General features: G+C 40.9%; 1 protein-coding gene across 3 annotated transcripts; it reads left to right on the forward strand.

The window, feature by feature from the left end:
- Positions 1-888: 888 nt before the first annotated feature.
- LOC147144755 (SPRY domain-containing SOCS box protein 4-like) lies at positions 889-12,233 on the forward strand. 3 transcript variants are annotated; one of them, XM_086036869.1, is made up of 4 exons: positions 892-1,074; positions 1,160-1,230; positions 5,723-6,579; positions 11,210-12,233. In XM_086036869.1, the coding sequence occupies exons 3-4, from the start codon at positions 5,871-5,873 to the stop codon at positions 11,335-11,337; spliced, it is 837 nt and encodes a 278-aa protein (XP_085892995.1). In that variant the 5' UTR covers positions 892-1,074; positions 1,160-1,230; positions 5,723-5,870; the 3' UTR covers positions 11,338-12,233. The 3 variants fall into 3 exon arrangements, with proteins under 3 accessions (XP_085892996.1, XP_085892997.1, XP_085892995.1); XM_086036870.1 differs by having other exon boundaries at positions 889-1,230; positions 11,213-12,233; XM_086036871.1 differs by lacking the exon at positions 11,210-12,233 and adding an exon at positions 9,167-9,779 and having other exon boundaries at positions 889-1,230.
- Positions 12,234-12,601: the final 368 nt, after the last annotated feature.

The raw sequence follows: 12,601 nt of genomic DNA on the forward strand, positions 1-12,601 counted from the left end.
CCTTTTAGCATAGTCTACTGTGTTTAAAGGCCCATTCATTCAATTCAAACTATCTAAAAAGCACAATGACACAAAAATCTCAGAATTCTTCACAATTTGGAGTGCCCATCTCTGCTGTAGCAAGCAAACAACATGGCTGAGAAGTCATTATACCATCCACGGTCATGGTTTCACGAAATAAAATGCACACATTTCCAAACTTTCTCAACACATTCATAACACAAACAGGAACAAACCAACATAAAATGTTATGTTGACATAACATAAATGACATAACATTTTATGTTGGTTCATTTGTGTGCTGTTTGAAATTTGTGCCATGGGAAATCGTCCAATTTAATTTAATTGGTACAGAACCCATTTACTTCAAATAATCTAATGTACTAGTATGTTGTTTATCTATCAATGCTAGCAACGTATTTGGTGGCAGAACAAAACGTAATTTCATTAGATAGTAATTAATTAACCTATACTTTTTGTGTCGTTTTTGTTCGAGATTTATTTTTAGAGCAGGGGTAGGGAACTCTAGTTCCTTGAGAGTCAAATCCTGCCTGTTTTGGATCCCTCCCTACTACAATACACCTGATTCAAATGATCAGCTCATCAGCGTGCTCGGTAGAAGTCTGAAATCATCCTGATCGTGTGAGTCAGGTATGTTGTAGGGAGAGATCCAAAACAGGCAGGCTAGCCCTCGAGGAACCGGAGTTCCCTACCCCTGCCTTTAAGTGAAGGGGCTAATGAGGCAGCCTCCACCCAGTATCAAAAGTCCGTCGTTAGGTTGGACTCAAACAAGAAGTTGCTTGCGTACACAGTACGTGTAAAACAAGGAGATCTACCGGTTAGCCTACAGCGGAAACATTTAAATGCAATGAATGTGCAAACATCGCGAGAGAATAACGTGCGATTACTCTAGTCTAGCTGACTTGACATCAGTCACCTTTTCGTGATCCCAACTGCACCTGAATCCAATCAGCAGCGGCGAAGCACACATGGACGCTTGGACGGTGATAACGCAGCAAAAATCCAAGTCCACGGACGAGACGATAACTTTGCCTCGTTTATCTGGCTTAGCAGGCATGTGTTATCAAGCAGGTTTTACATTTGTTTTCTAGACTTTATGGTTATACCTGAGGCGTGTTGCAACTTGTTTTTTTTTTAGTTTTTTAAGGTGTTTGTTGCTCCGAGCTGCTTAGTTTGTGTCGGAGCCTCGGAGGGCAGCGTCTACTTACGGTAAGTTTAAAAATGTTCATCTTTACAGTTTACACGGCGGCTTATCTTGTGTCAAACATGTGAGGATAAACAGCTGATTTCTCCAAACGTACTGACTGGGGTCACGAGTGCAGGCGAGGACGCAGTCATTTCCAAACTCGATTGCAGATCTTGTCATTTGAGTGTTTTCTTTGTCTTTGAAAAGTACAAAAAAACATTAAAAATAAACGAAAGTGTGTTCCGATATTTAAGTGCGGGTGCTGCATGCATTACGGATGTGCCGTAAGTCACATCTTGTTTAAATTTAAATCCAGTGCGGTGGTGTTTAGAGTCAAAAAGATGGTGTGCACACAGTCATGTTTCGTGAATGAAGAGATGAAGTTAACGCACATGCAGGAGCTGAGCTCATTCCCACATAAATATAATTGAGGGTACACATCGTTACTCGATCCATATTACATATGAATTATGACACGTACATCTTACAAGACTTCTATCTGCATTTCTTAAGGAGAGTATGATCAGTTTTTTCAACCTGTTATAAGGGACGTATTTTGCGAAAGAAAAATCATGGTAAATCACCAAACAAAAATAACAAGTTTGCATATCGAAATAGTTTAGTTTAGTCACAAATGCATTCACTCGGTGTGAAATTGTCTTATATAGTTAAAGGCAAAGATGATGTATTTGCAGGGAATTTATTCTGTTCTGTTCTATTGGAGATACACGGTCTGTTGTAGTTAACTCTTTATTTGTGTCGAGGGCTGCCCAGTTCCATCTTTCTAACTTTTGTTGCTAACCAGTGTTCAATATTTTTCCCAAGAAAACTATCCACACGACAGGGTTGTGTGCTGCAGCTGAGACCGGCAGACTAATTTCGCATGACAGTGTGTACGGGTGCACACAAATTGATTGACACGTTTGACCACGCCTTATGTCTTTACAGTCTCTTATTGGCCAGTTTTGGCGCACGTGCCAAGTTTGGAAACAATAATTAAAAATGTAGAGGCAAAAGATAATTTTAAATATTCTGTCAGGTCACATATAGTACACCAGGGGTGCCCATTACGTCGATCATGACCAACCGGTTGATCGCAAAGGTATCGTGGGTAGATCGCCAGCCTATTTATTCTGGCGGCGCGTTTCAATTGGAGTCAATTTAGTTCGCTCGGGTGGCGCGAATGATGCGTTTGGAGCTGAGGGAAGCAGAGCGAAGCACCAGAAATCCGCCTATTCGCTCCATTCGGCCCGTATAAAACAACATATTAACTTTTTTGCCATTTCGCCTTGCGGCAGCCAATCAGCATCGGGCATACAATGTCACACAGAGCCACACAGCGTCCTGTTCACTCGGCGGCTTTTTTCTTTTATTCTTTTTACAGTTCTTGAACTTTACCAAGACAGCAATATTGATAGCATTAGCATGCAAAAAAGTTGACTTGTTTTATACGCGCCAAATGGAGCAAATGGGTGGATTGTTGTCGCTGCAAATCTGCTTGAGGCTGGCTATAAGCAGCTACTGTCCGGACTATGCGTCCCTGGCTGATTCCACTCAGTGCAAATCATCAGAGTAAGGTAATTACCAGAGCTGGGCAGTCCGTCCCGGGGCCGGACCGGTCGGACCCTCCGGCCCTGCCGGATGCCCATTTTTGGGGCGGTGGGGGTGGGAGCTGACAAATTTTTAAAAAGGGCTGGACTAAGCATGACCGGGAGTGGATTTTAATCCGGCCCGCTAATCGGCCCTCATACGTGTGACGTTGTTGCGAGGCAGCCAAATTTTAATCTCAGCCTACTCAGTGAAAGACTTCTTTTTAGGGTTCTTTCTACTCCCGCATCGGCGCGAGCAACAACTGCCGCATTGATTCACGTGGCCAACGCATAGTGCAGTTGGCGACAGGTCTGCAACACATGCCACGCACACGTCAGGAATTGTTGCTGCGCAGATCGGTCCATTATGTTACATTTTGCAATGACATACAGTTTCCCCCAGAGGAGGGGATGCACCACGCAGCTCGTTGCTGCTGCAAAGCAAGCTAGTTTGACAGCGGCGTGGGTGTTATGTCACGTATGCGTGTGTAAAAAGCTACTCACCCACGTTCCCCCTTAGCCGCCACCTTCCAGATCGTTTTCGCAATAAAATTAAATGCATCGTCTAGTCATCTCGGTCTCTTTATGGTTGTAGCTGGCACGATATCCATTGTTGTCGCTATCTTTTTGAAACGACGCCCCCCGACTTGGAACGTAACTGTTTCAAAACAACTTGTGTCCACGTGTATGGTCAAGATGCGCGCAGCACTCAAGGATGACGCTGGCACATCAAGGTGGAGTTCATGCACTCCTTCTGGCGTCTTCCCTACTTCCGGAAATACGCCGTAGCAAACCTGCTGTGTAGTGGTTTGCTGGTATGCTTTTATTTTGAAGGCCGGGAAGTGTGGAAAATAAATAAATAACTTGTTAAATGCTTGCAGACTTGTCGTTTGTTGGACCCAAATAATTATACAATACGACAAAACCAACCCCAGGGCTCGCAATGGAAGTAAGCACACGCAGCAGGGTAAGTACTAGTGGCGCGTTTGAGCATGTTTGAAGCGCTAATGGTCTTTAAATAAACCTCTTCCGTTAGCATCTCTCCCACGGCGTCGCCATGCACTTATTTTTGTTTTTTTTGTTTTTTGGGGGGGGCGGAATGGGGCGGCCGGTGATAATTTTCATAAATAAGGGTGGGGGTCGAGGCCCGAAGGGTACCCAGGTCAAGGGTGGAGGATCACGGCCGGACCTGCAAAAAGGATATAATAGTGGCATTATAGTACTGATGTCATTTTTACATGCAAACATATTACATAAGTGCCAATGTTAAGATCATCCAAGTGTCCCTTTAACCCGAATATTGACTGCATGTAAACGTAGTCAATGTATGCTTCAAACTACAGTAAAAAAAACTACTGAAACTGTTTGGGAAGTGGGAATGGGATGGTTCCTGTTTGTAGGTGAAACTGCGGTGGCAATGAAGGAATGAGTGTAAATGTAATGTGTGCACGCCATCTTGGATGGAACATTGGCTGTAACCATTGTGTGAAGTTTAACACCCAAGACTCACTGTCCATGTCCCTTTGTTGGAAGCAATTGTTGCTATTACGCTGACATCACCGCACATATAATTTATTATTTAGTCTACCTGAGCCGCATTGTCTGTGTAAACGTGTACTTTGGAACTAAAAATGGCTTACATCTGTGAATTCTGTCTAAAGGGAAAAGGAGAATAAATCCTGACTCTACAGTTATGCATTTGATGCGCCGCCAAATTTTGAAGTAGCTATGGAATAGCTGCGTGTATACTCTTTGGGACCGAAAGTGTGCTCCTCTGTAACCCTTCCTCCTTGCCTGGCTGCTTCCAGCAGCTGTTTTCTTGTAAACTGGGAAGCCAGGCTGTTTTCCCCATCTTTGCGTCACAAGCTGGAACTTAAAATGACTCATGACACACACAAACACGCACACACTCTTTGCTGTCTGTCCTACCCCACAATCGTCTTGCTGTTGACTGTTTACTGACCTTATTTTGGACTGAGGGTTGTATTCCCACTCTTTACTTGGCAACTGTGATTGTGTGTTCACATTTCGGTGTGAGAGACTCCTGACTGCTCGGTGAAATGCTTTCATGGTAAGCTGTCGTTTCACACTTCTTAACCTCTTTTTGTCTGATGCTCTCTATCTTGCAACATTTTCTCAAGGGTCCCATTTCTCCGTTGTCTTAAATATTGCTGGACTTGTACCCTGAAGTTTGCTTGTGAGTGTTCCCAGGATGTTTCAGAGTCATCACCTATTGAATTATTTACGAGAAATAATAAAATAAACACTGAAAATATGGAAGGAATTTTAACATGACAATCATTTGTCCCTTTATTAAAAATCCTCCATTGGTCCCCCTGAGCTGAGAGTTTAAGTGTTTCTCCAAAAAAATGTACATGATTTCATGCATAAGTAGCATGAGGATATCCACCACATTTCACACTGAGTGGATCACTATCTCTTGCTAATCTTGTTGTTGAACAGAATTGAATGTAATTTTGTTACATTTGGTGATAAGTAGATTTTAATTAATTTACCATCCCAGTATAGATAAGAAACATTAACAGTAACTTAAGTATAATTTGTTTTGGGCTGCCCTTATGCATACTTTCTCAGGAAGAGTCGTACAGATTCCCTAAAGAAACTGCAGGGGATTGAGCAGCACAGCTGGGCCAGAGCATCTTTGACATTGGAAAAAAAATGTTTGTGTGCATGCATGTAAATTGTTAATGTGGAATTTTTTGAGGGTGTGCTGCGATTTGTGTTTGTATTCTATTATAGGCAATGTACATTTTGATGATGCACATTTGCTGTTTTATATGTGCAAGTGGGTAAATAGCTTAAAAGTGCTTATCTGGAATTTAGAAATTCACCATCCATTTTTGTTTTTTATTGATTGCAAATGATCAGTTCACCATGTGTAAGAAATGTGCTGTCTGTGTTTCAGGAGTCAAATTCTCCCTGGTAGAAGAGTGAGTGTGTTCATCTACATCTGTGCCAATGAGTTAACGTCAGGATTTACCACTTGTTAAGATCCTTCGTCCATTCAATCAACCCCCTCCCCTCTCGTCCCTGTCCCTTACAACCACCTCACTATGGGCCAGAAGATTGCAGCAAGCATTAAGTCAGTGGATGTCCACGGGGAGCCTTCATACAGGCCTGTGCAACGAGAACTGAGAGGTGCAGATTTCTGCCAGCCACCGAGACTGGATTTACTGCTCGACATGCCCCCAGCCGGTCCTGAGACTCAGCTACGCCACGCCTGGAATCCTGATGATCGGTCTCTCAATGTCTTTGTTAAAGAAGATGAGAAGCTGACATTCCACCGGCACCCAGTAGCACAGAGCACAGACTGTATCCGAGGCAAAGTGGGCTACACTAGGGGCCTCCATGTTTGGAGTATTCACTGGCCAGCAAGACAGAGAGGCACCCATGCTGTCGTAGGAGTCGCCACAGTTGAAGCACCTTTACACTCAGTGGGTTACACTGCTTTAGTGGGATCAGATTCGGAGTCCTGGGGCTGGGACCTGGGTCGAAACAGACTGTGCCACGATGGAAAGAATCAGCCCGTTTCTTCGACAACACCCACATACCCCTGCTTTCTTGAGCCAGATGAGTCCTTTGTGCTCCCAGACTCCCTGGCAGTAATACTTGATATGGATGAGGGCTCATTGAGCTTCATGGTAGATGGACAGTATCTGGGAGTAGCATTTCGAGGGTTAAAAGGCAAGAGACTGTATCCCATCGTCAGTGCTGTGTGGGGACACTGTGAAGTGACTATTCGCTACATCAACGGACTAGATCGTAAGTTCATCTCTGACACAAACACAGAGCTACAAAGACGAGCTTTCCACGAGGGGCAGGGGCTGATTTATAGTTCATATTTTTTTCAGAAATTTCAACATTGTATAGTTAAAATACTCAAATATAAACTGTTAAAACATTTTGTTTAATCGCATTCATTTCCTGTCTGCCATTTTGGAAATTATATCCTCATTGGCTGTCCATCAGAAGCGAAGAGCTGTGATTTAATTCCTCCTTGGTTTGGAAGGGGAACCGCCAACAAAGATTTTCAAACTATTGGAAAAGGTTTATGGGGATGCGGCAGCACTGTCAAAAAGTACTATCCAGGATCAAAGTTGTGAAGAAGATCCAAGTTAAAGCGACCTTCGGGACAGACAGAGTGGAAGGCCATCTTCAGCGGTTAATCCTGGAAACAGTGCCAGATTTGAGGAAGGTCGCAGAATCACCACTGATTTTGTTGCTGAAATTCTTGGAATAAGCCTTGCAAGCGCTGCAAATATTGTGAGGGAGCTAGGCTTTGCGAAGGTATGTGGCAGGTGTGTTGCAAGACAATTTACGGATGCTCACAAGCAAGCGCATTTTGAAAATTGTTCGGAGCTTGAGTGTCACAAATAAAGTATAGTGACAAATGAGACCTGGGTTCCAGCGGAGCCGTTAAAAAGAAAAGAAAACAGGTTATATTTAAATGAGTATTTTAACTACACATTGCTGAAATTTTTGGGAAAACTGTGAGCTATAAATCAGGTAAATTGAATGGGGCTCATTACTTTTTGACTGCTACGCATACTTTAAAGATGGTTGCCATGGGATTATTTTTGCATTGCTCTTCATGCTCTATTTTTTTTTTTTTTTAGGTTTTCAATCAGCACAAATTGATTCATTGAATCACATTTCCCTTCTTATTACTTCCCATCTCAAAGGAAAAAAATGTTATAAAATGTATAGGTGGCATTCATGGTAGAAAAACGTGAAATTATCTTGATCTCATTTTGCTTAAATGACAAAAATCTGGCATTTGAACAGGTCAGACTTTTTATATTCACTGTTTATAGTAATCTATAAAGTAATATAACAATGAATTAAATTGTTTTCAAGCAAATTCACCCAAATACTGAAAGTCATAAAACTGATTTGTTGGTCAGTTGTATGTACTTCCTGTGACAGCTGACCTCTGCTTACTTTGCAACCAAACGTAGAGGAGAGTCACTAGCACAAAGACAGAATTTTACATAGTTTTACTTTGAAAAGTTGCTCGGCGGCTCATTGGAGAAACCTCAAATAATTTGCTCACTATGCAACTCCAATTCAAATACCATATTAGTTGTACATCTTTGGTGTATCGTTCAACAGTTGTATTTCACAGAAAAAGAACCGTATTCAAGGTTCAAAGAAAGCTATTAGAACTTTGAATATAAATATACTTCCAAAAATTCCACATTTAATTCCAAGATTTTACCCAAGTAAATATCAGTCCCAAGCTTCATTAAAAAAATTGAGTTAAAAAATACGATTAATCGCTATTAATTATGGAAAGTTTTGCGATTAATTAGTTAAAACATTGTAATCGCTTGACAGTGTGTGTGTGTATATGTATATAGTATATGTGTATATATGCATGTATATGTGTTATACAAAACAGTACCAACCTTGTCTGACTTTCGCTAGGCACCTGTGTGTTTGCGGGCCAGCTAATGTTGAATTATGAATTTTTCCCGGTGCATGTTATTCCTCTAACTTTAGGGAGACGCTCTCATATGAAAGCACCCTCAGGAAAGTTTTCCCATTGCTGGACATCAAGATGAAATACGTCTTGTCTCGTTCGTGGTTGTTGTGGTTTCTTTTGTCAGCACAACAAAAGATGTAGTTAAGCTAGTACACAGTGACACAGTGATGTAATATAATAAACAGACCATCATGTCAAAATGGGAAACACTATTGACTGCTCTCCAGCGTCCCTGCAGTCCACTGCAGCCCAATTTGTCATAGTTGTTATGCAGTATTAACAATTTCCATGACGACAAGCCTTGTGGCACTTCAGCTAATGACTATATGCTGAGTTGACTAACTTCAACTGAAGGAAACCGACCACAGAAAGGGAACATTCCACAAGCTTTTGTGAGTTTTTCTTGTTTGTTAATACCCTTGGTTGTTGTTATGGAGAAGTTGTTTTGGAATTTGCATGATCATTTGTTATAACCTTGGATTAGCTGTTTGATATGATTTTGACACCAATTATTCGTTTTTTTTCCGTTTCTCTTTAAAATCCAAAGAATTAATGATCCATGAATTAAGTTTTAGGGTTCATGTAGCTACACAGAATCCCTATCATCAAATTGATGGTAGGAGAGGGTAATTTGCCTTTCTGTGCAACAATTGTCTCGTGATGCGTCTGATATTAGTGGATGGAATTAAGATTGGTTTGGCATTTGTGACATACCGGTAATTCTGTTGTATACTCAGCAGTGATGCTGCTTCTTCTCTTAACGTTTACTTAACACTTAACTTTCTATCTTATTTTTAAAATGTTATTTTAAACTTATGGGATTTAACTGTCTACCTTTTTTTTTTTTCTTTTTTTTTTTTATAGTAAACTTCATGGCGAGAGGCTCTGCAGCTCCATGAATAACCTGTCCACTGACCACAAAATGAAATGACCATCTTTGCATGATAGCCAAATTACGTACCCAACCCTAATTCCATGGCACAGTCGGTGTGATTTACTGTTTACAGCATTATCTGTGTGTTAATTTTTGCTAATGTCGCAACGTAATGCACGATAAATTGTGACTTGGTAATGCGTCAAGACTGGTGGACCTAATCATGCGGGTGCTTCTGTCTTCTGTGCCTATTGCATCTGTTTTTTGATTCAGCCTCTAAGTTTACAAATGCTTACATCACATAAGCTTCATTCTTTAACACTTTTGACCTGAAGGCATCATGCCACACGTTTGAATATGAAACCCATGCAGCATAAGCACAAATGCAAAGAATGCACAATGAATTGACTGAGCTCCTAGGGCAGTGTTTCATGGCAATGCGTTGTTGGGAGGAATAGTATAAATATGCGTGGGCTGTGTTGATTGATAGGGTCTATTAAGCCAAACAGAATATATCATCCATCTTTGGAGACTTGAAATCTGCCAAGTTCCACAGAGGTCCAAGTGTGCCAAAAGTCTGACATGTCACAGCCATAGATTTTATAAGGACTCTGTTTAGGCAGTCACATGGTGCAAATCGAATAGAGTATTTATGGAGCAGCTGTTTGTGTCATCAAGTATCGAGCATCTAGAATTGTTGTACCCTTTGGAAGTTAGCCTAATAAGACAGTGAAGCCACTTGATAAGTTAACTATTTTCACCGAATGTGCCCAAGATTCTCTTCTATGACACAGAAGGCGCATGCATGTCAGTTGGTCAAAATGTACAGCCACCCATTTACACTTTGCCATCACCCCTGATTTACTTCATAATTCCCTGTTTGAATACAATACAAATATATACCAGGGCCCGGCGATATGGATTTTTTCCTTTAAGATGATGCCGATTCCAGTATTTGGCAGAAAACAATTCTGATAATCTATTAATTAGCAAGGGTAGAGGGGGTGTTGAAGTTATACTGTTTTACTCTAATTTGATAGGCGATATAGTCAATGCCAAACGCACACAAAAAAATAAAAAAAATATTATTGGTGCGTTGTACTCAGATTTGAAGTGGCCATTTCAACTAGACATGTCTTTATACCCGTAACATGCATCACTATGAAAAACAGTTGTTACCAATAAACTGGCAGAATGTAATAGCAACACAATACCGTTTTAATAGAGTCCAACACTGACCATAATGTGAAGAAATCTGTTGGCAGAAAAGGAATATTGTACGTGTGTTCCCTTCTTTGTCCACGAGGTACCTCAGTTGATTCACTATTGTAACATTCTGTATACTTCCATCGTAGCTACTTTCGTTAGTTGAATAGGTAGTTCAATGTAAAATATGATGTTAACATTTTCGACCGAGTAAGTTAAGTTTCGAGCGTGGTATCCAGTTTTATTGGTAACACTCATACAATCAAATTAATTGATCTTTTTTTTTCACACGAGTTGCCTGCACTATTACTTACGGTGTATTCTTTAGGTCAACTGAAGGCGTTTTGTATTTTGCGAAGTGAAGAGCTAATAAGATGTGGTGTCTACGCGATCCTCGAATGTAACATGACGGCCATTGTTCACTCTTCAGAGGTAATTTTCTACTTGGGCATTTGTGCCAGTTTTTCAACTGAATAAATTACTTTTTTTATTTTTTTTATTTGAGTGCTAAGTGGTTGGTGCTCAGGTACCAAGCACTCCAATATGGCCCAATGGAGTACCACAACATTCAACAATCTCTTGAGCAAAGGGATGGAGAATGATGGAATTCACACAGTGTAACGTTCTGTCAGATATGCATGTCCTTTACTCCCCGCCCATACCTACTGAACAGCATTCATTTTATTTATTTCGAATAGGCCTGATGTCAGCCAATATAATCAGCCATCCATTTAATCAATCGGGTCCTAATATATACGATGAGACGATGTTTGCTTTGTTCCTGTTTTTGGTTCACAACTATATCCTAACCATTTTCTCCTTTACAGCAGAACCCCTCCCCCTCATGGATCTCTGCAGAAGAGTAGCTCGCCTGGCCCTGGGTAGGGAGCGCCTCCATCACGTCGACATGCTCCCGCTGCCTCAGGCTCTCAAGAACTACCTCCAGTACCAGTGATAATACACTCACTCAGATGTGGGAGGTACACCTGTTGTTGTCACGGCGACACTCCAAACTGAATTTGATTAAAACACAAGATTTCTGCTGAATATGTCCACAAGGACGTTGCCAGTGACTAGAATTTAAGAATGAATATGATACGATGTTTTTAATCTCTGTCACTTCCCGGATTATATGAGTTTATCAATGCGATCGATTTTTAGAAGAAATGACTCTCTTTCTCATCACAGATGCAAGCAAATGAGTTAAATGCACATCAAGGCCTTAATTGCTGTCGTTTTAGCATACAGTTTTACAATGTGTCAAAACCTTGAAAAGGCACTGTACGTTCTGCATAGCCTCTGGAAGCATGCATGCTGGGAAACGTGTTATTGATATTTCTAGTAAAACATGAATAACAAGCTGCATGAAATAAAGATTGGGCAATAGTGAGTGAGAAGATGGTCAACCATGCTGAAAAAGCTCATTCTCTGAGGATTTTTGGTTGTCTATTGAGTTGTGTCCACACTATAGTTCACTTGGATTACAATTAATGGATCACAGCTGCAATCACATGTAGGCAAACACGTGTTTGTTCCCCATGTCGCACTTTGATCACTGATTCGATGGCCTTTGACTTTGCCAGCGAAAGTGCCCGCTTTTAAGACATTAATTTAGAAACACAAAAAAAGCACCTGACGCAATCGTTTTTTTAAGTGTTCCCTTCAGAGTTTTAAATGCTGCTTTTCTACCAATTACACTGTTAAATTTTAAATGCTAAATTACTTTTGAGATTTTTTTTTTTTTAACACATTTTGAGATATGTATGCAAGCCAGGTTCTCACCGGGATGGGGAAACCTTTAGGACACAAGCATCTTTTAAATGTGAATAAGAATAAACGTGGCTAAACTTACACCTTCTTACAATGTGTGCTCTCTAAATGTCATGACGCACTTTCGCACAACTATATGACTGTACCTGTCGCCTTAGGACAGTAATACATACTTCCTGTGGTTCTTTGTGTTTATATTTTAAAAGGAAAGAGTTCAAGTACTTTAACGCTAGTAAAGGCCCAGATTTTCTTTGTATGAACTGGTTGTACTAAATGAGGGATCACCGTCTCAGGGCCACCACAACAGAGAACAAAATATGTGTGATTAAAGTTCATTCACTGTGGCTTTCCTTGGCCTTGCCAAAGCAACCACGAATGGTGTTCGACATTTGGTGGTGGTCTATTTAATTTCATAAGCTACGATTACAAATGTATCAAACTATTGTAAT

This window comes from Filicampus tigris, chromosome 7, assembly GCF_054856515.1.
Source record: "Filicampus tigris isolate MCC_2025a chromosome 7, RoL_Ftig_1.0, whole genome shotgun sequence".
In the NCBI taxonomy this organism is placed as follows: domain Eukaryota; kingdom Metazoa; phylum Chordata; class Actinopteri; order Syngnathiformes; family Syngnathidae; genus Filicampus; species Filicampus tigris.

What these genes read in the sequence shown, in the direction of transcription:
- LOC147144755 (XM_086036869.1), top strand. Translation starts at nt 5,871, where the DNA reads ATGGGCCAGAAGATTGCAGCAAGCATTAAGTCAGTGGATGTCCACGGG. An exon ending in CTACATCAACGGACTAGATC is followed by an intron (nt 6,580 to 11,209) that starts GTAAGTTCATCT and finishes TCTCCTTTACAG; the next exon opens with CAGAACCCCTCCCCCTCATG.